This window comes from Ambystoma mexicanum, chromosome 12 (assembly GCF_040938575.1).
Source record: "Ambystoma mexicanum isolate Mex_15411 chromosome 12, UKY_AmexF1_1, whole genome shotgun sequence".
NCBI classification, from domain to species: Eukaryota; Metazoa; Chordata; class Amphibia; order Caudata; family Ambystomatidae; genus Ambystoma; species Ambystoma mexicanum.
Window position 1 is genome coordinate 495,431,923 of NC_090936.1, and position 26,379 is coordinate 495,458,301.

Sequence of the window (26,379 nt, forward strand, 5' to 3'; positions counted from 1 at the left end):
AACACTGGCCATACCCGTGCATGCGTGGAGATGAAGCAGTCACCTGGTTTGCATAAGGCACATATGAGTTGCCGAAGCTGGACTGGTGGGGGACCCATCTACTGCTATGTGGTGTCCAAGATCCCCATGTCATGTGTAAAGCTGAACAAAATGTGCATCCCTTGGAATGTGTCTCTGACCCCTAACATGGGACTGCTAGCAGCACATTAAGATGGAGTGAAGGAGGAGGAGGAAGTGTCAAGAAAGCATCATGGAGGCGGCGGTTCACTTGAGGGACATGTCGTGTGCCAAACAATGATTGGACACAATAACCAAAACAGAAGTCAGCAGAGGGCGGCATTACATGGGCACACAGGGCACTGCGTGTGTGTATACTTGTAGACCATGCACTGTCAGACGTCATAATACACATGCTCAATGATGAATGTCCACAACGGTTAAACTTTGCAACACCAATAGTGTATTGAAAAAAATGGATGAGTGTAAACATTCCCTCCACCCCCCCACCACCCCCCAACTCCACAACAAACCCTCACCCCCCACCCCCCTCCACCCCAACTCCACATCAAACTCTCACCCCCCCACCCCCTTCCCCCCCAACTCCACAACAGTAGTCCCATGTAGTACGTTAAGGCCACACGTGGCAGCATTGCCGATTAATCCATGCTCCCGGGGCCCAGGGGAGGCATGTCCCTGCGCCACATGGAACGCAGAGTGCGTCTTGGTGGGCTTGCTGGTGTGGCACCACTGGATGAGGGCTTGTCCTCCTGCTGATGCTGCTGATTGTTAGGTGCAGCCTCAAGGGCATCTGCGATGCGTCCTAGGACCTCACACAACCTGTTTGAGCTCTCAGTGACCGCCTGACACATTTGCCTGAGTTCATCTACCCACTCCACCCTGGCCTGGCGGGTGTCCTCCATGAACACAGTGATGAGGTCAGTCGGCTGAGTTGCACGACGTGCATCAATTAATGGTTGTTCATCCCTGGAGGGTGTTGGGCCTACGTGCCCTGACATGGCCTCGACTGGTGAACTTGGGCCACGATCGGCGTCTCCCTGTGTTTCGGCAGGAGCACTATGGCCAGGTGTTTCAGGCTCCACAGAGTCACTGCACGATGCCAAGGGGACATTGCTGGGCTCCGGGGTTTGGACTGTGGGATAGAACTCCTCCTCGAACACCCCACAGATGGATAAGGGGCTGTCCACATTCTCCTGGGAGCCCGTAGCTGCCACTTCCCCAGCAATGCTCGACTCTGCCGACCTTGGGGTGGCCATTGTGGCAGGTGCTGATGCAGGGAGGGATTGTGGTGGTGCATCCTCCACTGACCTTTGGGGAGCCGGGGTGGGTGTTTTTTTTCCGGGCTGGAATGCGGCGGGACCTGCCTCTGCCCATGGAGGTGGTTGGACTGCTCGTCTGGGGATCCCCGCTGTCATGATCGGTGCCTGTGGGGGTAGAGGAGAGGGACAACATGAGTGATCGATGCGCTAATTGCATTGATGGCTGCATTCACATTTCAGTCATTTGGGGTTTGTGGCCTTTTGGTCGTTGCAACAGTACTAGTACATATGCATGTGTATGAAATGTACGCAGGTGTCGGAGTGACTCATCCTGCCCAGGTAATGTGCAGTCTGGCTCGCACACTGCCGAACCTTCTGCACAGTGTGCATGATGGGATGTACAAGTTAGTGCACTATGGTTGATGTGCGTTATGTACTTGCACTTGGCCCTTGATTGCATGGCAGTTGGCTCTGCATTAGTTGGATGGGGGGGAAGGCAACATGACAAGGTGCCTTTGATGGCCCCTGGGGGAGTATACATCATGCAATTGCCATTGGCAGTGTTGACTTCGGACACTCGCCTCCATCGGCAGACGACGTTGCCCCGCACTCCATATCGCCGACGCCCTCAATCGATTTGGTCCTGATCAATGCCGCGCATGTCTCCTCCCATGGCTCAAGTCTCACTGGGGAACTTGGGCCCCCTCCGGTCTGCATTGCCTGACTCCGGTTGGCGTAGAGGAGGCCCCGCACCCGCAAGTCATCCCACCGCTTGCGGCAGTCCTTGGGGGTGCGGTGCCTACTGCGCTCACCCTTTGGGCGGTTTGTGCCCAGATGTTTTTTTTCCGGATTGTTGACTCTCTCCGCATGTCGGAGCTGAACACAATGTCAGCGTGCTCTGCCAGGTAGTCCACCATGGCCTGCAGCTCTTCAGGGCTGAATCTCTTCTTGCGAAGCCGGTCCGCAGACTTCTTTGGGGCTTTAGGCATTGTTCCTGGGTGTGTGGTCCTTTCCCCGACTTCGGATTGCTCCCAAGGGTGCTGCCTGATGAGGATGGCAATGGATTGTGTTTTTAAAGATGGCTGCCGCGCTCCTTCCCGTTCTTGTGCGATGACGAAATTTCCGGTTCCGTTGTTTTGCAGTGACCGTAATTTACGGGATCCATAAATTACGGTCACCGTTATTTACAGACGCTGCTGCTTCCAAGGCTAGGTACTTTTCCGACATGGTGAAAAGCGCGTGTCTGCGAGGTCGTAATGGGCCGCAATTAGCGGTCTGTCACCAGGCCGGTGTCGTACTTTCCGCCATGCCGGAAAGTACCTGTACTTACCTCCTAGCTCGGAATGAGGGCCATTGTGTTTATTTTGAAGCTAATCCTCTCTTCAATGGCCAACCAATGGAGATCTCTTCTATGCTATGAAATTGTGTCACCTCTTGGGATACTCTTCACAATGAGGACTGCATCATTCTGCAGCACCTGCATCCTGTGGATGCACCTTTCATTAGCTCAACTAGGAATGGCATTACAATAGTCCAACAGGGCATAATTATTACTCTAGTCAAAGTGATGCAGTTTGTCTGGGAAAGAAAGGGTTTGACTAGACGTAGCAATCTCGGATGATATTGTGCCTTCCTTACAATATTGCTGACATGGGCTTCTCAGCTCAAGGAAGGTTAAAATAATGATGCCGATTGTTTTGACTTTGGTAGCAGTGTGAATCAGTTGCTGCTCAATATAGAAGCCTACATTACTCTATGCTTAATTCTGCTCGCGATTGTGAAGACCCAAATATAAGAAACTCTGTCTTGGATCCGTTGAGGCACAATCCGTTAACCGGCATCCAAACCTTGATTGATTCATAGATAAATGAAACCTTCTGGGAATCTTTATCGTAGTCCCCGCTTAATTCCATAAGAAGCTTGGCATCATCCGTATAGTTGGTAAAGCGGACGCCCAGCGCGTCTGGTAAATCGCATAGGGGCGACAAAACACATTAAAAAGAGCTGGGGAGAGACAAGCTCCCTGTGGGACTCCACGTGTAATACATTCTGGCTCAGAACTTTCCTTACTCCAGTGAATATTGGACATCCTATTTCTAAGAAATGGGTCCACCCATCCAATCACTGCTTCTGACCAATGTCCCTCTACTGCAAGTCTTTTATCAGTATCTCATGGTTCACCAAATCGAAGGTTGCCGACAGATCCAACAACATCAGCAGCCCTGATTTGCTTCTATGCATTTTGCCCAGCATCCCTGTCTGAAGGTCTATCAGGGCTCTTTCTGTATCATGCTGTGCTCTAAAGCCTGACTGTTTTTGGTGGAGTATGAGTATTTTATTAACCTCCAGATGCTCTTGCAGCTGCATGGCTGTGGTTTTATCAATAATCTTCAGCAAAAGCGGTACATTTGTAATAGGCCTCATTTTACTAGTTCTTACAATCTTGCCCTGGCTTTTTTAGCAGTGGAGTAACCACCACCTTTTTACTAAGATCCAGGACTTCTTTATAGTCAAAAGTTGCATTGGTAAAACGCACCAGAAATGGTGCAAAAAGCTCAGCCTTGTCCAGGATGATCTTTACAGGAAAGACGTCTCCTGGGCATGATGTAGGTCGCATGGTTTCAAGTATTAAAATCATATTAGGTATATCAACTTTCTGAAACGAGAAAGAAGGTCCAGCAGTACTCCTAGGTTTCTCCCATGGGGATTCCCTAGCCTTTCTTTCTATTTTTGTGCAGTTTTCTGTGATTTTACTTTGAGCCGACTGTATTTTATTTGCAAATTCTTTGTAAGACACATGATATCTACTTCATGATCCATAATATAATCCTTGACATTTATTGCGTGCTTGTCTAATGAATAAGTATTTAAAAGTCCTATCGTAACCTTCTTTTCTTCCCCCTTGCCTTTGTGATTTTTAATTTTGTTCATACTCGATGATATGGAAGAACACCCCTAAACAGAGCGAGTGCAAGACACAAACCCTGCAATAATCCTAGATACAACACTCACCCTAGATCCAGACTGGTAGGCCGTGTGAACGCACTGGCACGTCCTGCGCGCTGACTCGCGCAGACTGGTTAAGCCCAGGTGCGCCTGACAGGAAATTAAGTAGGAAACACTAGGACTACAATACTACAGGGAAGTGGAAAAGCAAGAAGCACACTAAGCACACTATGTGATTTTGTCAAAAATACGTGCCTGAATCAATAGGGAGTTAAGAACAGTCACGCAGCAACTAAATAAAAACATTCCCCTTCAAAATAGAACACATTTTTAAAATGAAAAAAATCAAAGCTCAATGAACAGTAAAACGCTACAATAGCCGCAAGGTTGTTTCCTTCTATTTATATATCCTCACGCAGACAGGCTAAGGCCTGAAGCGCCGGTGCTGACGCGCCTGACAGGAAATTAAGTAGGAAATACTAGGACTACAATAGTACATGGAGTTGTAGTTCAGAAGTGGAAAAGCAAGAAGCAAGAAGCTCACTATGCAATTACATAGTTACAAGAATTTGGTCGGATGGCCGGTTATACAATTAACTGGTGTAAATCCGAACTTCTCCCGTTATGGCTGGACATCCCATGGGACCGAGGTGGGGTCGCGCCTTAGGCTACAAACACATGGCATCAAATATCTAGGAGTCAACATCAGTGCGGCCATGAGCAAGTTGCTTGAATTAAGTTACCCCCAGGTTCTACAGAGAATTAAACCAGACCTTATTAAATGGGACTCCTACAGCTGTCCTTGACTGGTAGGATCAATGTATTCAAGATGTACTCCTTACCCAAGTTAGGCTATCTAGCCACCATGCTCCCTGTGGCTCCCACTACGACAATGTTCAAAGAATTGAACGCACAGATTGCCAAATTCATTTGGTGGGGCAAGAAAGCCCGGCTCAACTTAGAGGTGCTGCAAGCAGCCAAGATAGATCGGGGCTAGCCCTCCCCTCCTGGAAATTGTATTACCAAGCCGCTCAAGTGTGCTGGGCAAAGCAGTGGCTCAATCCGGACGACGGGGCCAGCTGGAGGACGGCAGAGGTGTCTATACAGACCCCATGCTCACCTTCAGAGATCCTCGCCATTCCATCAACCAAACTCCCTAGACAGGTTAAATCACACACATTAATTGGGCCAAATGCAGGTGAATTAGAAATTGAGTGGGATGTGTCTACCTTTCTGCGCCTGCGGTCATTCTAGGTCATCTTTACACCTAACAACGTGGGTAGAATCCAAACACTGGCAAATATATGGGCGAATGACCTCGAGATCACATTAGACGCTGTGGACCTGTATGACTTTTTTGAGTATATCCCGAGGTCTCCAACATTAAAAACGGGAAGATCCAATTTAAGCTGGTCCACAGAGTATACCACATGCCTAGCAAGTTGTACAAGATGGGCTCACACGTACACCAGCATGTTGAGGGCAGTACAGGGGTCTGGGTTCCATGGGGCACATCATGTGGTCGTGTCCGCAACTGGAATTGTATTGGTGCATGGTACAACGGCATGTGACGTGCATTGCCTGAGTGACGCTGGAGCGGGCTACGGGCCCTATGTTGTTCATTGCTCAGAGTGACGAGTGGCATGAGGGCCCAATGGTAAGCAAATTGATACATGTAATGCTCTTCACTGCCCGTAAATTGTTAATCATGGATCCACCCACAGACAAAAGTCACAAGACTCAACCACATCCCAAAACAGATGCTCAAGGATGCAGGCACATCAGAAAAGACACAGTTATGTACATTACCAGAAATGCAGACACGCAGAATTCTCACATAGGGAAAAAAAGACATGCGACTAGACCGTAAGGTACACTGGACCTCATATGGGTAAGAGACATGTGCGTTAAACATGTGTACACAAAAACCATCCACAAACTTAACACTGTCATTTTGTAAAACTGGTAATTGCAAGGAGGGGACCACCGACATTTGCAGTTATGTGCACTTGCGTCGATTAGTGTTTGGCAGACATCATTTACAATGGATTTCTATGCAATCTATCAGCTTTTAGTAGGTGCTAAGAACAGGCAGATTCCATAGCGATCCATTAGTTTTATGCCAGAATGAAAATCTCATGCTGGTGTGGCATAAGAAGGCATTTGAAGGTGGAGGAGGAAAACACACGGGAATGGTACATCTGTTTTGAGCACCTACTTCGCCTTGAAATGGTTGAAAAATACCCTGCAGTGTAAATATATTTCCTGTTTTTAAACCTTACATTTGCACACCAGGGCTTACAAAAGGTCCCCCCCTAGTTTCATATGCACGTGTAAAGTGCTTGTCAAACGTTGTTTAAAAAAAGGAACCAACATGATTGACCTGTAAATTGGAAATTCCAACGGCAGCAATGACTCCGAACATCACCAGAAACATTCCTCCAATAACAGGCGTAGGGATGGTGGCAAATATAGCTCCGATCTTACTAAACATGCCCATCAGAAGCATCAAAACCCCTCCAGCGATGATTACCATCCGGCTTCCCACCTGGGTCCAGAAGAGGACATAATAAAACAGGAACGGGAGTTAGATAAACACGCATATGTAATTATACATGTTCACAGTTGAGTTATAATTGAAATCGAAAAATTACACTCAAAATTAAGCATACATTGAATCCAAAATTCTATCAATGCAATGCAATTCAGGAACAGAGTGTGCTGCAGGGCTCTCATTGCCCACAACGGGGCCCAATCCTTAAGTGTAAATTAAATTTTAAGATTGCAGTATTCAATTTGAAAAGCGTTTTGGAATTTTCAAAGCTCAGTAATATGTTGTCTTGACTCAAACTAGAATTATCTCCATTACAGATTAAAATCTGATTTTAAAGAAAATGTAATCGAAATATACCAATAATTCTAGCATCTTGCCTGATCAATGCATACCAATTTGGTAAATTGCTTCTTCAGAATCAATATTATTTATAAAAATCAAACAAATATAAATAGACTATAGTGAAATACATTGTGGTCTCGCACTTCTATTGAAATATATTATAATGTGTACGCGGACCTGAGGAGCCAAATTCCTCTGGTAGTGTAAAAATGCCCCAAACATACAGAAAAATGCAGGTTAAATGGGCAGTGAGGCGATGCTATCCCAGTATACATTGTTATGTTATAGTATTGGGGTTTATATCTCGCATCACTGCCATTTGCATGGCCTCTTGGTTGTTTGGGCCATGAATATGAGGGGTGTTATGTTTAGTTAATGGAGACGGAAGGATATTGCGGGCTAGCTTTGCTCCAGTTTGGAAGTACACCAGTACTGCACAAGTCTTTCTAGATAGTCTGTATAAAGGTCGCTTGAGTGATCTTTATCCAGAGGGTAGCCTTGTATGGCTGCGGTGGGAGGATGCACTGGTTGCGACATATCTAAGTTGGTTAGGGAGGTGGTGTTCTGAAGTTTGAGGTGTGTTGAGAGAGAGTGTTTAAATGCCATGAGTGGGTTTCTTTGTTGGTAGGGACATTAGTTGTTGGAAAGTAGAATTTGAGAGTGTAAGTCTAGGGAGAGGCCAGGGGAGACAGTAGGGTATTTGGAGCATCAATCCGTTTTAGTCGTGCTGACGTCCTGTTAGTGGTGCACCTTGGTAGGACCATTAGGCAGAGAAATCCTGAAGCATCCTATGGTGGTTGGGTTCCTGGCATGGGGTAGTGTGCAGTGGCAGGTCCTAAATTACAGTGGGGATAGACTGGAAAAGGCTTCCAGAAGCAGAAAGCAGTGGATACCATGTTACAATAGAGTGCGATATTCTAGGTAGTACCTTGGAGTAGCCAGAATTGGGGAAAAAACACCAATGAGAGAAATAATAGCGGTATATGTCCATGAGTAGTGAGCAGTGGGTTTCCCCACGAGGGAACCACAGTGGGGGAAGACCTCCATGATTGTCATGCCCCCGGTTACCCTACATAGACACCAGGGCAATCCCAGCAGTTCCTGGAGGCTGCCCTGGCACCTTTTCCAGCGTCGGTTGGACCGCGGGCGTAGACTAACTCCAGTTCCCATTAGGCCCGGTACTATCCAGTCACGTGGTGCGCCTGCAACGTGCCCTCCGCGCCTTCCAGCGGCGTAACTATTTACACAGCAGACAGCCGCAGTTCAGGTGCTCCTTAACCATTGCCGTTTCTACCTCGGAAAAGTTGCATTTCGTGTTTCCTGTATTCTTCTTGGTTACCAGACCTCGGATTGTTTTCACGGACCTTGCCCTTGGATTACCCCTTTTGGCTTCCTACTTATGATTCCCTCTGACTGCCTCCCCCTGGCTATTCGACCCTTGGGGAAGTCCCGTGATTATTCTACTGCCTTTTCCTACAGGTCCGACGCCTTACCTCAGTGCTCGTATCCCCCGCCTTGAGTTCTGCTCCAGTGTCAACGCTGCATTCAGACATTGAGCACTCTCTGAAAAGCACGTCAGCTCTGCACCTACAAAGAATGCTTTTCTTTACCTCTTTCCCTCACTTCACCCGTTTTACTTCAAGGATGCTTTGTTGCACATCCACACGGATTTCACCACCGGATTTCTTTTGTTTTGACGCTCTCCTGTTCTTCTTCACTTCCCCTTCCAGTGACATGTTGGACGCCCTGCTGTGATCTAACACAGGTTACTAATTGGATAATTTGTTTAACTTTCTTTGGGACGCTCTGCTGTGTTCTTCAGGACTTCTGGATTCCCTTAGCTTGCACCCTCATGCCGTTCGGGTTAGGTTTCTCTCAAACAGACACTCTTCTTGGGACTTGGGTCTTCTGACACCGTCGTCATCAACTGCGGTGAACTACCTTTTGACATCAAGTAGGCTTCCAGCCTACTCACACTATATAGCAGGTAAGAGTGGGGTTACTGAGGGTGGTGCGGCTGGGATCTCTTGTGTACTGTTGACACACATTGAATCCATTGTATTGTTTCTAATTTTAGCTCTGTTGCTGCTCCTGCCTTTTCACTCAAGCCCCTAGCTTGTCAGGTATTTTGCAATCCTGCAGGCTGGGCTTTTGGGGGGAAAGTCTTTTTGTCATCAGTTTTCCTGACCCCGGACATCCTCCGAGTGGCCTGTCTTCCAGAGTCTCACTACCCTCAGAACGCGACAATGGCAGACAACGGTGGGGGTCAATTCACAGCGGCGTGAAATATCAATGAGTAGTACCTTGGATTAGGCAGCAGTGAAAAGAGTACTCTGTAAAAATATAATGGTGGTAGACATCCAGGGATAGGGAACAGCGGTGGCCATCACACGAGTCGCTGTGGAACAAAAATACTCCAGGGTTACTAAAGGTGCATCAAAGTATTATGATCCTTAGTTTGTAATGGGTATGAGTAGTAGTGCAGTTTGATTAAGCAATGGCAAGTGGAATAAATAGCAATCGGATGGAGTGTTTGAGGGGTGTGCGAGTGGCAGTGAGTGTGGTGTATGTGGGGATAATGAAGGAAGAAGCACATTACAAATGTAATGTCATGGATGTGCAGTCTGTTTTTGGTGATGGAGAAATGGATGCTCTGCATGATGGGTATATGTTAAACACTGCATAAATATAGCTAGTGAATAGATTGGGGGTGACCTTGTGGAACGAAAACTCAGGGGCATCTCGGGTGTAATGTTGGAGCACCTAGTAAGTTCAAAGTTTACCAGTGTTATAATTAACGTATTATGATGTGATGTTTTGTTTACATGTGTCCATTGCAGCATTCTTTGTTTTCCCTGGTATTAACAGTCAGATCTGTTCTTTGGGAAAAAGGAAGATAGGCTATGTTGTAACCTGGACAGTTGCATGGCTCACTCTAGGTATTTTGGTTGGAATGTTGGTGGATTGCTTGCTGTGGTTTTGCAGTTTGTTATGGGTCTACATAAACACATTTAACGTACCTTTAGCTTGGTTTCTTTCATCTGTCTTTCTTTTGTTAATCTCCTGGGGCTACTCTGCCCCAGTCGTCTAGGTCCTCTTTCCCCCGGTGCCCTGGTTCTCACACATGTGATATGGTTGGGGTAGCCAGGGGATCCTCTGCATGCTGCCCCCGGCCCAGCATCACATGGCTTGAGGCAGCACCCTACACATTGACAACTCCACCATCCACCAGAAAGGTCAGGCAGGGGACTTTGTCTAAACACCAAGAATAATTGACTCTGAAGTGAACATACGTTTGACACTACAGGTAATGAAATGTTATTGTTATCAATGTCCATCACAGTCATATCTATATATTGAAAGAAACTGAAACATATTGTTTTACTAATTTAGCAACCTCCCAAGTGCCAGACTATTAACAGTTAGGAATACCATTAACTGTATAACTCCAAGTGATCATTCATACCGTGTTCAACTGTGCACAGGATATTTATCCAGTACTGTGCCTTCAGATGGAGTACTTTCAAGTTAGCTTCTCTGAATCTGACGCTGCTTTTCAAACCCGTTTCTGCTCATTCTTGCTTTTATCCCCTAAATATTGGAAATATTGGAATAGGTTGCCTCTGGTCTTCGCCATCTTTCTTTCTCCTCATATTACTTTCTTTCTTCTTTGTCATAATTGTTACTGTTTTTTGTAATTTTCATCATGCCATTTCATTGCACTGCTGTTTAGCGTTAGCAAAGTGCTATATAAATTCAATGAACTACAAAGGCTTAATTTTGTCAATAATTAACTATGCAAGTCTGTGTGGAAATGCAGCATCCCTAGAAGTTGCTGGGCTCCCTTTATGGTGGTTAATCCCACGCACAACGGACATCAATTCACAGTGAACCTTGGTAGATTTATATTTCAGTCGCCATCCTGAATTAATGTTAGAATTAATGAAAACCTTCGAGTTCTTACTGAGGGACAACATCTGAAATTAAATGTCCCTTCACTTAAGGTAATATTCAAATTCTCACTAATGCGGTTTTCAGATTTTTACCTTTTTAAAGGCAAATAAGAGTTTGGAGGAGATCTAGCCTCTGATAAATTCCTTGCAAATAGAATTAAAAATAGTTACACAAAATAAAAGGGGTGTCATTTTCAGGGGTTAATGACAGTCACATCAGTAACGAAATCTCTTTTTAACTCTGCATATTGCTTGTTTATTTAAACTACTGATTTTGAAAATTAGTTGCCACATTAATGTCAAAGTCCCTCAGATCGTATGATCTCTAATGAAAGGTGAAAGTTGCACAAATGTTTCAATTTTCAACTTTATAGAGAGGTCGACAAGGCCAACAATCAGACCTTGTCAAGGGGTGGGTAGTTACCCCTCAGCATGGGGAGGGACGAATACCAGAGTTGAAGCCAGAGCCAGTCCTGCAACAGTGTAGGAAGGTGGCAGTTGGCGGGGCCCCAGTTCTCTCCCCTTGTGCCTGAATGTATCTGGGCAGTACCACTAAATCATCCAATGCCTCTGCATAAAGATGCTGGCCATTTTCTTTTTTATTGCGTGCCACAACATCCAGCTATGGTCAGGTCAGACTGCTCAGAAAATGACAGCCCTCCAGTGCTTCCAGCTCCAGCCACAAGACTAAACTCAGCAGCACTTTATGTGGCCTCAGGGAACACAGCACACCTCACGCTGTTACTAGCATGCACAGCGAGTGAATAGTATCTGCCAAACTTACCGACCAGGACTGGTTCCAAAATAACATGAAGGGACTCTCCAACTTGAAATTCAGTCACATACAAAAACATACTTGTTACTCAGCCATGACGCGGTTGCCCAACATAAACTAGGACAATTTACAATGTGGGTTGCCATTACGTGAGAATAAAGGGTGGGACTTAACCTCCTTTTTATGCATTTTGATATCTGACAACTCCCAGGCGGGGACGATAGGGCGAGATTGGAGCTCAGAAGCGGTGCAATGAGAGGGGGAGGATGAAGATGGTGGCAGGAATAATCAAGGTGTGGGTTGTTTGGGTGAGGGCAGAGGTGGAGGGGGTGGTAAACCAAGAGAATAGAAGGAGGAAGGATGGTGGACAGGAGTGTGCAGGCATTTTACAGAGCGGTGGATAAGAGAGTGACTTAGTGGAAGGTTGGGTTCTATAGGCGGTGGGAGGAGGGAGTAGAAGAGGAGCAGAGGGGAGTAGTAGCTGGAGAGAGAGGAGGAGGTAGTAACATCAAAGGAGGAAGTCTAGGGGATAGATGGAAAGAGACATTGGAGGGACAGTGAAGGGCGTAAGAGGAGAGGGAGGAGGTGGGTGGAACTGGAAGGGCAAGAGCTAAACGTACAGACTAGTTGTTGTGATGGGAATCAGCTGTGTGGGACATTTAAAAATGGTGTGCTTTTTCAAGTTAGAAGTGGAGGTGGAGACGAGAGATGCAGAGCGGCGAAGTGGGAAGCAGTACAGAAGGCAGACACCCAAGAGCAGACTGTGCTGAAGGAGCCGGGGCCTCCTAGCGGAAAGGCGAGAGACCGGGTAAAGCACAACAGGTATCGCAGGAGGACCGATGGAGAGCCGGCAGCAGTGGAGAGGCTGTCGGGGCCGCAGTCACATTGAAGAGCAGCAGTTTCTGGCGGGTGAATGAGAAGCCGATGCAAGAATCGTAAAAGGATCTGCACAGCGGGAAATGCTTTCTAGAAGCAAGGACTTTGCTACAGCCATACGCCACGGGTCGGGAACACCAATAACAAACACTGGTGAGTCTGCCCAGATGTATTGGGAACCCCCGGGAAGTACCAACAGGTGTACAAACAATTTGAAACATGTTTTGAATATCAACCAAGTAATATAGAAAGACAGAATTTACACAAGTCTCCATATATGAGATGTGGAGTAAAAGTTGTTATAAGCAAATGAACACTAAGGAAGAAGTTGAAAGGCACATTTTGTACAAGTCTCCATATGTGAGATGTCAATTGGGGAAACTTGGAAAAGCATTGCCACCAGCAAATAGAACAGCTCACAACACAATGACCTAACAACATACCCTCAGATACAGATGTCTGGAATATGGCCTCACCACATTCTTAGGCTGCTGACGAATTCGGCAACCTTCTCCTAAGCCAATGGGGAATCGAAAGAACATCCTCGACGAGACTATCCACCACCTTCAATGAGACAGCTTTTCATACCACTATGGCGAAAGCCGCCAAAATGTTTAACCTACCAGCAACAAAATAGTCAAGAGAGTTTCTTATATCAACAAAGGTAAAGATCACGGAAAACAAACAATTAATGGCAATTAATGAACTTTTCGCTGAATGCTATCAAGGAGAACTGAACTCTGTGGACCAGGTATGGTGATTGTACACCAGTGTATCGTCTCTCATAATCATGACGAGTGGCAACAATTAAAACCCAGAGGGGGCAAAAGGTTTTTGTTGAATGTGTCCTGGTAAAGGTCTCTCGCAATCGACATGTGCAAATGAGATCATTGTGTTAAAAGTCTGCTTGAGGCACGCGAGTACGGCATGAGTCCAGTCTGTCCCCAGCATTCCATGTGGAGAGACGTGCGACCAGCGGATTGTGCTTCAATTCAGTGTTTCAAGCAAAAGTTTACTGTTGCTTTAAGCAATAGGACTTCCCTTTAAGAACCCAGCCCAAGTGCATAGCGCCGCGTGTGAGTCCGGGCAGGAGTCCAGTCTGTCCCCAGTCTTGCCCTGGGACAGCCTGGGATGTCTGAAGGTTCAAACAACCTGGAGACAATGGCGTCACAAACATGTCAGAGTACGAGAGCAAACGTGCGAACGGGAGCAGTGGAGGAGCTCGACATACAGGCGAGAAAGCGGAAACTTAAACCAGGACAAAAGTCATCAGACCAAGTGTGGGAATGAACGAAAGTATGGGTGAGGCAATTGACATTGTAAGTAGGAGTGAAAGAGAAAAATGCAAGGAAACGCCCATGCGCACAACACGCTACCAATCTCACCCGTGAAATCTCGTAAAAAAAAACACTCGAGTCGATCTATAGCGCTGACGTCACAGATGCAGAGTTGCTGGAGGTGGAAGCCTTCGGCGAACGAGCCACGAACACTCAAACAAATGGAAACAATAACAGGCACCTCACTCTCAGCCGAGTATATTAACATCCCGAGCGCGAGTCCAGTGCCAGCCCCACTGAAGGTTTTGACAAGGGACAAGGAACGGACACAGACAGGGAAGAAAACAAAGACGAGAGACGTCACAAACCTAGTAGTACCCCGCAAAATGAAATAACACATATGACAATGGGGACAACAGACACAGCAAACAAAGTAAAATTAACATCTCTTAAGTTAAGGAAAATGCGCCGGAAAATCAAACAAACCGAGACAGCTCGAGCTGTCATAAGGGGATAAGCGCATGTAAAAACTCAGAAGAAAACACAAAAGAAACAGACAACCTTTCAAAAAATGAGATGAACGCCACCATTTAAAGACAACAAAGAACGCAAGCGAGAAGGAGCATCACAACTCAATTACATATGTAGACACCCATATGAGGAAACTACCTGCTTCAAAAGCAGTATCAAAAGCAGTATCAAAAACGGCAGTAGAACGTGTCCTTCAAGCAGAAGCAGTGCAAGAACGATCAAGTTTCAATGGACGCGATACAAATGGCACTGCTGATTCGTGCAAGAGCATATCAAACAGTCTTTTTTTAAAAAGGACAAAACAGGCAAACAACTATGATAAATGATAAAAATACAGACGACTCAAGAGATGAAGATGAGGATGAGGACGTCTTCAACGATAATTATGGAAACAAACTCAATTCATAACAAACACTTGAGATTTCAAATGCTCCGTGCAAAGCACGGAAACAAACGGCAAACGGACAACATTCACATGTCAACACCAATAGAGGAGTAGAAGGAAACAGCAAAAAGAGTCAACAAATATGAAAACTCTCTGGCAGATGAAATAAGAGAAATAGAGAGAAGATCAAGCTTTATCAAAAGAATGAAATCCGTTGACCAAGGGACTCCAAATAGAAAAACGTATGAAATCACACAAAAAGCAAATGAAGATAATGGAGGAAAGGAACTGGGTTCCCTGTCCCAACACAAAAGGCAAGCAAAAACAAGTTGAGAAAAACAGCACATATGAAAGAGAAATACAAAGACAAAAGAGCATACAACAAAATTCAAAAGATGAATAAAAAAAGTGAAATCATAAACAGGTGACACAAGAGACAAACAAGAAAAGCAAAACAATAAGATTACATCAAGACCAAACAATACGATAGAGGAATAACAGCCAACAGTGAGAAATACATAATGGACTTGGACTGGCAACAAAATCAAGTAACATCAAATGAAACAATATCATCAACTGACGCAAACAGAACACTAATAATTAAATCACAACTATCAACAGCAGCAGGGATACAGCTCCATAACAATGTGATGGCAGCAATGCCCATCTCATTAGCGCCATACACAAAACTTTACGAGACTATTAATGAAAACGTCAAGGACAACACAAACATTCTAATAAACATACAAAATAAAATCATTGAACTGGAAACATTCATATCCAAAAATCACTCAGAGAATGGACCAAGAAGCAGAAGCGTCGGCCACATGGCAAAGAACACTATGGGACTTGGCAACAAATGACCAAGGAGAAAAAAAAATCTAATAATGGCAGACATAATGGACACAATAAAACGGATGACAAAAAGACTAGAATGCAAATATAGTGAGGAGGGAACATCCCAACGGATGATAAAAAACAAACAGCAAACTGGAAATGTGAGTGACATGACACTTAAAGAGTTACAAAGTGAACTATACTCCAAAGTAATGAAAAAGAGAGGAAATCACAACGCAAATAAAAGAACCCAAACAGGAAGCAATTCAAAAAAGTAAACAACAAGAAAAAAAAGGAAGAAAAGAACAACCATTTGAAGCCTCAGAGCTAACAGAAAAAAAAACCAGCAGGAAAAGGTGAAACTTCAAACAACAAAGATCAACAGAGGATGGCGCAAACACACAAAACAGGTGCAACTCAAGACAAGGATAAGACAACCGGAAAGAAGACAAAAATAAACAAAGACATTGGAAGCAAAACTGACGAAACCTATTCTGTATTTCATGTAGACAGTAGTTGTTTAGTTAAAACAAATTATTCCTGGGTTTAAGTCCCTATTGGTAGCTTACTGGCCCTGTGTGTGAATACCTCATGCACCCGTAGTGTGGTACAACCATCCCTGGTTGGCGATGGTGTGCCGCCTACAAAAGGTGTAGAGATCCTTGCCTTCAACTCTCGCATTACTTTCCTCAATCTAGGTGATTAGGTGCACAATTCATGGAGGTCGGTTTTCTTTTTAATATTACCGCCCCCAGTAGACTGTAGTACATGGATGATACACATGATCTAATCGAGGATGCTTCATTCTATACAGAAATAAACAGAAAAAGACAAAGCACCTGAAGAAACTGAAAGCAAAGAAGACCACAGGAACAAAGACATTTTGAAATGTACTCAAATGATACTTCAGAAAACGAAAATCCGGACTTGATACATCAAGTGAGGAAGCACAATTTGAAACCCTGGCACAGAAAAGAGGCGCTTGAGGAGACAAGAAAAGAGTGGCATACAACAAGCTCAAAATCGAAACATGATTTCTATCAAGACTGGAACCCAATTGGTCCAACAAAAAGACTAAAAGACAAAGATCTAGATGCATGATCAAAGACAAAAACAATTGGTAAAGAAGATGGAAACCCCAAAGTAAAACTAGAAAGCATTACCAAAGAAAAAAGACACATTAACCTTAATAGAAACAATGTGGTGCACCTACTAAAGAAAATTCCAGCCCTAAAATAAATGTCATCGAATGATATTGCAATAGTGGAATACATTGATGAAAAAAGAGTTGATCAAGTGATACTACACGTGAACTCTCAGAATTACTCGTGAAGAGTAACGATGAACTGGAAGAGGCAGGATATAGGATGAGCGATTACAAACAGTCGCAAAGAGGAAGACAAAAGAAAGATACCAAAACAGAACAAAAAACAAAACAAAAAAAGGGGAAGAGTTGCGATCAAGAAGTCCAAGAAACACACCACTCACAGAAGATCAAATGAGGCGAAACCCAATAAAGATCTCAGTGGATAATCAGATGAAAATTGAAAACAAAAACGGAAATCTAAAGGAAAAACAAACGAAGAAAGACAGTAAAATGAACGACTGGTCATGGCTAGCTAAATAATTAGCAACATCGACAAAATAATAACAAATAACTAGAGAAGAGGAAGGAAATGACCATCTGATATCTTGGAACACAAAAGGACATCTTCATCTTTTAAATAACCTTTTAAATAACATGTATCCACTCATAAAAAATGCAACAATAGTATTCTTACGGGAAATGTGGCTACAAGAAACAGAGACAGTGACAGCCACAAAGTCCTCTTTAACCCAGCCCCAAAAGGAGGAAAAGGAAGAACATACTCTGGACAAATGATCATGGTAAAACATGCAAAAAATGTGAAAATTATAGAATATGGACACCCGAATCCCTTCGTACAATGGGCACTAGTAGAAATAACTAACAAGACTAATGGTAATAAATATCTACTGGAACTTAACGAAAATAAAGACTACCGCAATAATAAACACAACAATGGATTTAATAAGAGAAACACAATAACGTAAGGAAAGACCGATAACCATTATTTGTGGAGACTTGAACATCAAATGCCTGGACAAACAAGGCATGACATGACATTGATCTAATCAAATAAGAAATGGCGAAGGTAACAACTCAAAATGGACTCAGATGGCTGAATCACACAATCTTTTCATGCTAAATGGCCAGACAACGGGAGACATTCCGGGGAAACGCACCAGGCACAATGGAAATAAAAAATCAACAATACATTACATATGGATGTCAAAAGACCACATAGACCAGGAAAAAATCTTGAAATTTTACCACAACAAGACAGTGATCACAACATCGTAAGACTGACTTAGACCACTAAAAAAGAACAGAAAAATTGATTCAATGAAAGTCTCGATATAAACCATGGTTGCAACCGAGTGAGATTAAAAAAAACAGACATCACAAAGATGACAAAGAAATGTGAAAAGAGGAGCTGGCGACGACACCTCATATGAATGGCTATTGACAACCTATAAAACAACGAAAACGGGAATTAAATTTCAGTTATTAGAACCGAAACACCAATATAGTAAACTAGTGGTGTTCAGAAAAAAAAAGCTGTAACAGGAAATTAAAGAAATAAGGAAAACAGTCACTAACTCCTTAGGAAAGTTGGACCAAATAAAGATTAAAAAACAACATTACAAAAATTGGTTGAGAGGTTTCAAGAAACAACGAGCACAGGTAAGGGGGAAATAATGATTAAAGCAATAGGGCAATAAATTACAAGAGACCTATGAACACTGTTAAATAACCAGACCTTGAACCAACAATGGCTAACAATAGAAAATGAGTGGATAAACCACTACTCTAGAGTATTTGGAAGCAACGATCCAGATCAACGGAGCGAAGAGGTAACAAACAACGAAAAATGGTCTCTGGGAATTGACAAAAACGACATCGAAACAGCGATAAAAAGTGTAAAAAAAACTCAGGAGCGCAGGACCTGATGGGCTGACGAATGTGGAACTCAAAAAAGGACCCCAAGGGTTGGGCAAAGTTTATTCTACTACTCTTTAAACAAATAGAGGAATGCAAGAAAATCATGGACCTCAAGCACTATAGTTCCAATCTTCAAAAACGGTCCATGTGAAAACCTGTCAAACTACAGACCAATAACGTTACTTGACGTGATTGGAAAACTATACGCGTCATTCCTACAAAAAAAAAAATCTATCAGACTGGGTGAAAAGATCAAAAATCATTGCAAACAGGTTTCACCAAAGGAACAGGCAGAGACCTCAAATTATTCATGTCATCAATAATGAAACTAAACACGTTGAAAGCAAATGAAACACTTCACCTTGCCTTTGTAGACCTAAGGCAAGCGTTCGACGGAGTTAATCGCCAGAAATCTGGCTGAAATAAACAAATTGGAATTGCCCGGGAGCGATATTGCAACCGATAATGGCAATATACAAGAATACAACAACGAAAGTAAGACTAAACAATAAAGGCGCACTATCAAAAGAAATAAAAACATAAAGAGGAGTTAAGCAGGGGTGTCTCCTAGCAGGAACCCCATCTTTAAGTTAAATATCACCGACCTCCCAGAAGCACTGAAGACAAAGCATCCTCCCAAAATAAACAACTCAGAGGTAACAACAATATGCTACGCCGACGATCTGATACTGCTAAACCAAACAGAAATAGAACTACAGCACCTACTAGAGGGACTCCAATTCTATATGGAGAATAATGACTTGATAATAAACATCAAAAGTCAAAGATCATAACGATTGGCGGAAACAAAAGATCAACAGTGAAATAATTTAAATGGAGGATCGGGCCTGAGAAGCTGGAAGCTGTGAAAGAAATTTGGTACTTGGGAATATTATTCAATCACCGAAGAAAGCTGAGATGAAAAACCTCATGACAAAGACAAAAATGTTATGCTCGCAAGGAAAAAATCATAAATGGACGGTATGGTACATTTTCAATGATACTGATAAAAACATTCTACTTGCAAAAAGTAATGCCCATATTAACATATGGAGGGGAAGCAGGTCTGAACATATGATGGGAGATATGGGATAAACTAGAAAGCAGATTTTAGAAGCCAGTACTAAATCTGCCAAGATGACTACCGATCTCCGCTATAAGAGCTGAACTGGGCCTGCAATCCTTATACTCAGTTATATATTGGAAATCAATCGCACTACTACGAAAATTTATTCTAGATGACCCAGCGAACGGATACACAATTCTTGCTCCCAAAGGAACTGGAAAAAGTGGAACACTACTAAATATATGGAATGAAAAATGGTGTAACTACCTCGAACAGAACGATTCACACAACAGAATTAATAGAGAACCCGGAAAGAGTGAAAATAAAAATAAAGATCTAGACTGGATAAAAACAAGAGAAACACAATTATCACATCAATCACTAAAGATCGCAGATACAAAATTCTACAGATAAGAATGGATGTATTCCCGACAAATGGCTTCTTACAGATGAGAGGACGTTGTGGAGTGAACAACGGGGACTGCAGATTCTGTAACATGGAAAACACACTGGAAACAGTAAAACATCTACTGTTGGAATGTAAGGCTGTATGTAAAGACAGGGACGAGGTGCTGAGAATACTTGAGGCAACACACATTAAGATCAACAGACGACTGGGGCAGCAAATTCCTACACAGGAAAAACATAAGACTAACGTGTGCAAGAATAAACCTGCTCGAGAAAATAATGACTACGCTGGTTATGAACAGAAAAAGATCGAATGGAACACAAAGAACTCACAAAAATGGACTAAGACGATTTTTTAAAATGGAGAGAAACAACAAACTGTGAAAAATGTTTTACTGTATTAAACTAACTCACAATAAAATAAAAAGTGAACTAAAGGGAAAGAAACCTGATCTATTCACTGGTTGCTAGGAATTTATGAAATGAATGAGTATGGGTGTCACTGAGGGACCTAGAGTGTGGGAGACTAGGGCAATATCCCTCGACAGGCACTGGTTTGTCTGTTATTTATATACCGTCATTGCATTGGCGCTATCAGGTGCACATTACACATGCCGGTGGTGTGTTTTCTATTAATATTTTCTTTCCAGCCTCCTGCCGATTACCAGGGACAACATCCCAATGGAGGCACCAGTATCTTTGTTATCAAGAGCAGTCCTGCATTGCTGTTTTCAGGTGCATATTAAAAAACAAGTATGAATGTTATTTTGAATTTGTCTTCAAGCAACTCCGATTTAATGGCATTCTGATTAACCAAGTAAGAATTTGCGTTACGAACACATTGTCATGAAGAGAGAAATCTCATACTTGTGGATTTCAATTTCATTTGTTTAATAAGAACACAAATGCTAATATGTGATTGGGATTCAGTAATGTATAAATGTGAATGTACATCATAAAATTTGGAGCCCTGAGGAAGATCATGTAGTCTCGAAACACGTGTTGGCTCCTGTACAATAGAATGATGGTCCAAGTGAAAACTGATTTCTTCAAGAAATGGAGTAAATAATTAATCCATTGGCTGATGTGTAGTCAAAACTCTGATTCACTGTAATGAGAATTTTGGTGCCAAGCAAAACAAGATTTCTTCCGTAAACAAAGTAATCATAACCATTTATATGGTGACATTTGTTCATATATAATCAAGCATAGTGTTTGTTCAAACTTGCTGGACATCCTAGACAGATACAATAGGGAGCTATGGTTTAAAATTTAACCCATTCTCCGCTGATAAAAAAGCAAGAGGTTTTACTGCTGCTGAGCAAAGCAAAGTCTGCGTCGAACCATGCTATATCAGTGGCCATGGATATCGTGGACACGTTTTTGACAAATGGGAAAAGGTGCAGTTCTTTGCCGCCAAGGCTGGTAGAAGGCTTCCAATTTCAGACCCTACGTTCAGGCCAAAGTCATCAATATGCCACTCAATAGAGAAGACCTTTTTGGTGGGGGAAGGAAGGGTAAGTTGACGACATATTGCTTGTAATCGAAACTGTCACTGATACAGCCAGGTCGCTGGGTCTGCTACAACAAAGGTGCAATTACCAGTCCTTTTGTTCCAGAAATTGATCCTCAAGGCCCAGCAAGTATTCTAGTTAGTCTTATCACTCCCAGTCTTGTAGGGGAACTCTCTATGTAACCAGCGATCAGTATTTTATTTATTTTATTGGCCATTTGTAAAGAGCCTATACACAGGACAGTGTTTCAAAACGATTCAAGGCGGGGAGGGAACATGGGAGGAGATACAAAAAAGCACAAAAAGACTGTCATACTAGGCATGACAGAGTTTCAGACAATGCAAGTGCTGTGACATAAAAGATATGGGAGTGGCCAGGGGAAGGGAAGGACAGGTTTGCCAGATAGAGATGGGTAGAGAAGGCAATAAGGCACAAATGAACACAGGATGGAGGGTGCAAGAATGTAAGAACAACATGATTCGAAAGTCCATGAATGCACACAATGCAGCACAGGATGGAGGGTGCAAGAATGTAAGAACACCATGATTCGAAAGTCCATGAACGCACACAATGCAGCACAGGATGGAGGGTGCAAAGATGTAAGGCACCATCTGGAATGTCAGGCGGGGCAAGGGACCGCCAGAGCATCTGTGACAGAGGGTGCAGACGAGAGTTGCAGATCACGAAGACACAGGGATGTGGTCAGAGAGGCCCACAGCAACATGGATTGTAGGACGGGATGGAGCCGCCGATCTTGATCGTGAATGAACTAGGGGGTAATTCAGGAAATGATGGTCAGGTAGTGGGCAAGTGTGGATACAACAATGGATTCAGCGGGATACATGCCCAGGGGAACCTACTGTGGATAGTGGCGTGCTGAGGTTACAGGACAGTGGTAATGCATAGCAGTAGGCGGCAGGCACACACGGCACTCTTACCTTTTACTGTGCAATGAGGTGGTTTAATGCACATGGAACGACCAGGCACAGCTGAAGGGGGCCGGAATGACACCGGACGGAGTGGAGGGCCCACAGGCCTTCCAAGCTCAGATAGGATCAGACAGGCACTTGGCCCTTACCTTAGATGTAGGCCCTTTGAAGGGGGGCCAGCGATCGCCTTCCAGCTCAGGTGGCGGTCCTGAGGTAGTGTTGGGACCTGTCCAATCCGGACACCTCCACGTGCCACGGGGCCTGCAGCGATCATCTGTTTCTGCAGGCCGCGTGGGGCAGCCATCAGGGAGTGCCTTGCCGGTCCAGGAAAAGCAAGCACCATCAGAGGGCGAGTGTGGGGAGGCAGTTGGTGGGATGTGCTCAGCAGCGCTGGTGCTGAGATCACAATCATACTAGAGTTGCAACAGGTGAAGGGGTGCATCACAACCCCAAGGTCAATCAGGAAAACATGCTCGACTCCTGTCAATAGCCTTGCCCTCGTTTCAGCACCCTACTGGGGAGGCTCCAGTCATCTTTCATAAACTCCTTGCCCCGAGGGCCGGAATCCTGATGGGTTTTCAGGATACCCCTGCATTAATACTCATTAGAAGACATTTGCATACATTTAGAATCATTATATGCAAATTCATCTCATGAATATTAAGAGGGGCATCCTGAAAACCGGTCAGGATTCCATGCCTGGAGTTGGACAACCCTGGGGTAAGGAATGTGTTCACAATCCCATGGGACAACAAATTGCTCTACACATTCCCATCAATACCTCTGAGCATCGTGTACGTCTCGTTTTGTTTGCACTTTTGCTTATGATTTATTACTTTGCCACCTTTCTGTGAAGGTGTAATTCACCAAGGACTTTTTAAGAAAAGACTCAGGAACAATGACCGTACATGAGGTTATTCCAGGTGTAGAAAAATAAAACAATGCTGAATCTAACGAGCAAGAAAATAAAGGAGAAAGGAGCATGGGTACACCAGTAAATTTAGAAGAGGACTCAGAAACCCAAAGTGTAACCGTTATGGAACCGCAAGCAACTCAAAGTGAAGAGAAGGGGGAGGTAAAACAAAACGAAGATAGACCCCCCCGACTGAGGAGATCACCAGTAACATTCTTCCAAGAGAAAAACCAAAGAGCAAATTGTCTCAACCAGGAACAACAAATGAGTCAATGAAATCATCAGAGATCGAGGTGGAAGAAAGTCCCCTAAACAGAAGCGCTAGGGAAGGGCTAAACAACTCAACAGAAACAGTGGAGGCCATTTCTAGTAAAAGACCGACAACAAGGCCTTGAGACTCCATCACTACTGACAAAAATCTGGAGAAAGGAAAGAAAAAGGGGAATGTGTGCGAGATCTTCAAAACAAGAGACATAAACACAGAAGATAAAAAACTAGACAGCCAAACAAAAACGAAGAACAATGGGACCGCAGATAACAAATCAGGGGGGCACCACAAGAACATAGGGCCCTCTAGAAAACAAAAAAATCAACCACCAGCAAAAGCGCCAAGCAGTAGTAAATGCCGAGCTTTCATTAAAAACCTGACAATACCAAAAGAACAACCGAGTATAATTGACCAGCTAAGAAACAAAAAGAAAAAGGTGAGAGACCAGACCAAAAGACTGAAGAACAAAAGATCTTAGAAACTGAAGAAGTTGATTGCTCTGATGATGTCCTGCTGGACCTCTCCACTTACCCGGTCTCAGATGACGAAGACAAACAGGGCATAAGAGGCATCGATGAGGTAAACACAGGGGCTGATGATTCCGCGAGTGAGGAGCACACAGATTATAGTGAAAGTGACACGTCATCTATAATGTCAACACAAACCGGTTATGAGACACAGAGAGAAAACAAAAGAGTACCAAATACTCATACAGAAAAGGATGGACCGAGAAAAAAACAGGAATCAAGTGAAAGAGGTCAGAAGAGCGAACGTCAAGGTCGAGAAAGGTTCGTGGGACGGTCTGTGACCCGAAACCGCGGAACCAGTCGGGAAAGTGAAACAAGATACAGCAACAAGCGAATCGAGACGGAGGAAAGAAGAGACCGGCAGTACACAAAAGAGGGGGGAAGAGATCTACAGCACAGACCCACACGCACAACAAGTGCTGCTGACAGTTCCAAGCAACCAGGGCTTGTTCTGGAACGGATCCTTCATTATGAGGACCGATTAATCCTCAACAGAACCAACGTAATAAGACTCCTCCACCACATACCAGCCCCAAGACTAATTACAACAGACGACTTGGCGATTGTAGAATTCTTCGAGGAAGATCCCACCGACAAGGTAATCTTGCATACAAGATCAAATCTGGTGAGACAACTGCTACTGGAAGAAGCTCCGCAATGAAGACCAATGGGTTTTGACCTACAAGAAAGTGATGAAGTCCTAAAAACCCAGGAGAGAGTAAAGAAACACTCGGTGAGACAAATCAACAGAAAAGAAAGAGAGACCAGTAGTGCCAAGACTAACAGAACAACATCAGCGAGAAGGGGCACCCAGAACACACAAAGCTCAAACAAAAGAATTCAACAACAAGAAGAAGAAAACGAAGCAGCAAGGTGGAAATGGTTGAAAAACATGATTGATGACAAAACAAACACCCAATAATATAAAACAGTAAAAAGTGTGGGTTCATGGAGCCTGGGAAGTTGGAACACCAGAGGCTCTAACCACCTACTAATGGAGCGCTTCAAAAAGAGAAACTTAGTGTGTTGTGCCTACAAGAAACATGGCTGGTGCAACCACCGACATTGGAAGGATACGTGGTATTGCTAAACCCAGCAGTCAAAGGTCCAAAAGGTAGACCTATGTCAGGTCTATTGTTAGCCATCAAAAATGACCTGGACTAGCAAGTGCTGGAGGAGACAAATCCAAACTTACTCATTCAGATGGTAGCGTTACAGCTGGATAAAAAAGCCAGTAAAGTACTAATACTGATCAGCATATATTGGAATCCAGCAAACTCACTACACAAAAACCTGCCAGATGACATAGCAGAATTAATCGATGAACAGAGAGAAAAGTGGACTGATCCTATGTTCATACTGGTAGGAGACTTAAATTGTTCTTGCCTGAACAAGGACGACCGATCAGAGCATGACATAACAACAGCTTCAACAAAGGAAAAAAGAGGTACAATGTGGAACCGTATGGTACAATCAAGGGATTGTGTAGTACTGAACGGAAAGGTGAAGGGGGACCAACCAGCAAAACCAACCTGGAAGGGAACACAATCAGTAGAGATCGTGGACTATATTTGCATCTCAAGTAATTTGTCGGAGAACATCCAGACCTTGGAAGTAATCTCAACAGTAGAAAGTGACCACAACTTGTTAAAACTGACGTGCAAAAACATCAGCAATAACAAGAACGGAACTTATAACCAGAAGTTGGTCACAGACCAAAAAGGTATCCAACTAAGGATCAGACCAGAGAAAACAAGAGAACTAAACCATAATCTAAAACAAATGATCTCGACGCTTGAAAACGAACAAGGCCAAAAAAGGATTGATTACACCCCGCTTTTCAGAACATTTGTTACAGAAAGGAAGCTTGGAAGTAACCATCAAATATCAACCTACCAACACCAGTACGACAGTCGTATACGAGAAAAGAAAAAAGCAATAAGGAGAGACATCAGAAGACTAAAAAAGATTAAACA

General features: G+C 43.7%; 1 protein-coding gene across 1 annotated transcript in view; it reads right to left on the minus strand.

The window, feature by feature from the left end:
• Positions 1 to 26,379, minus strand: part of LOC138513701 (solute carrier family 23 member 1-like) — a 520,832-nt gene that overhangs the window by 98,450 nt on the left and 396,003 nt on the right. Inside the window, exon 9 of the mRNA XM_069628778.1 lies at positions 6,607 to 6,771. Coding sequence (XP_069484879.1) covers positions 6,607 to 6,771 — 165 coding nt within the window. The remainder of the gene's footprint in view (positions 1 to 6,606; positions 6,772 to 26,379) is intronic.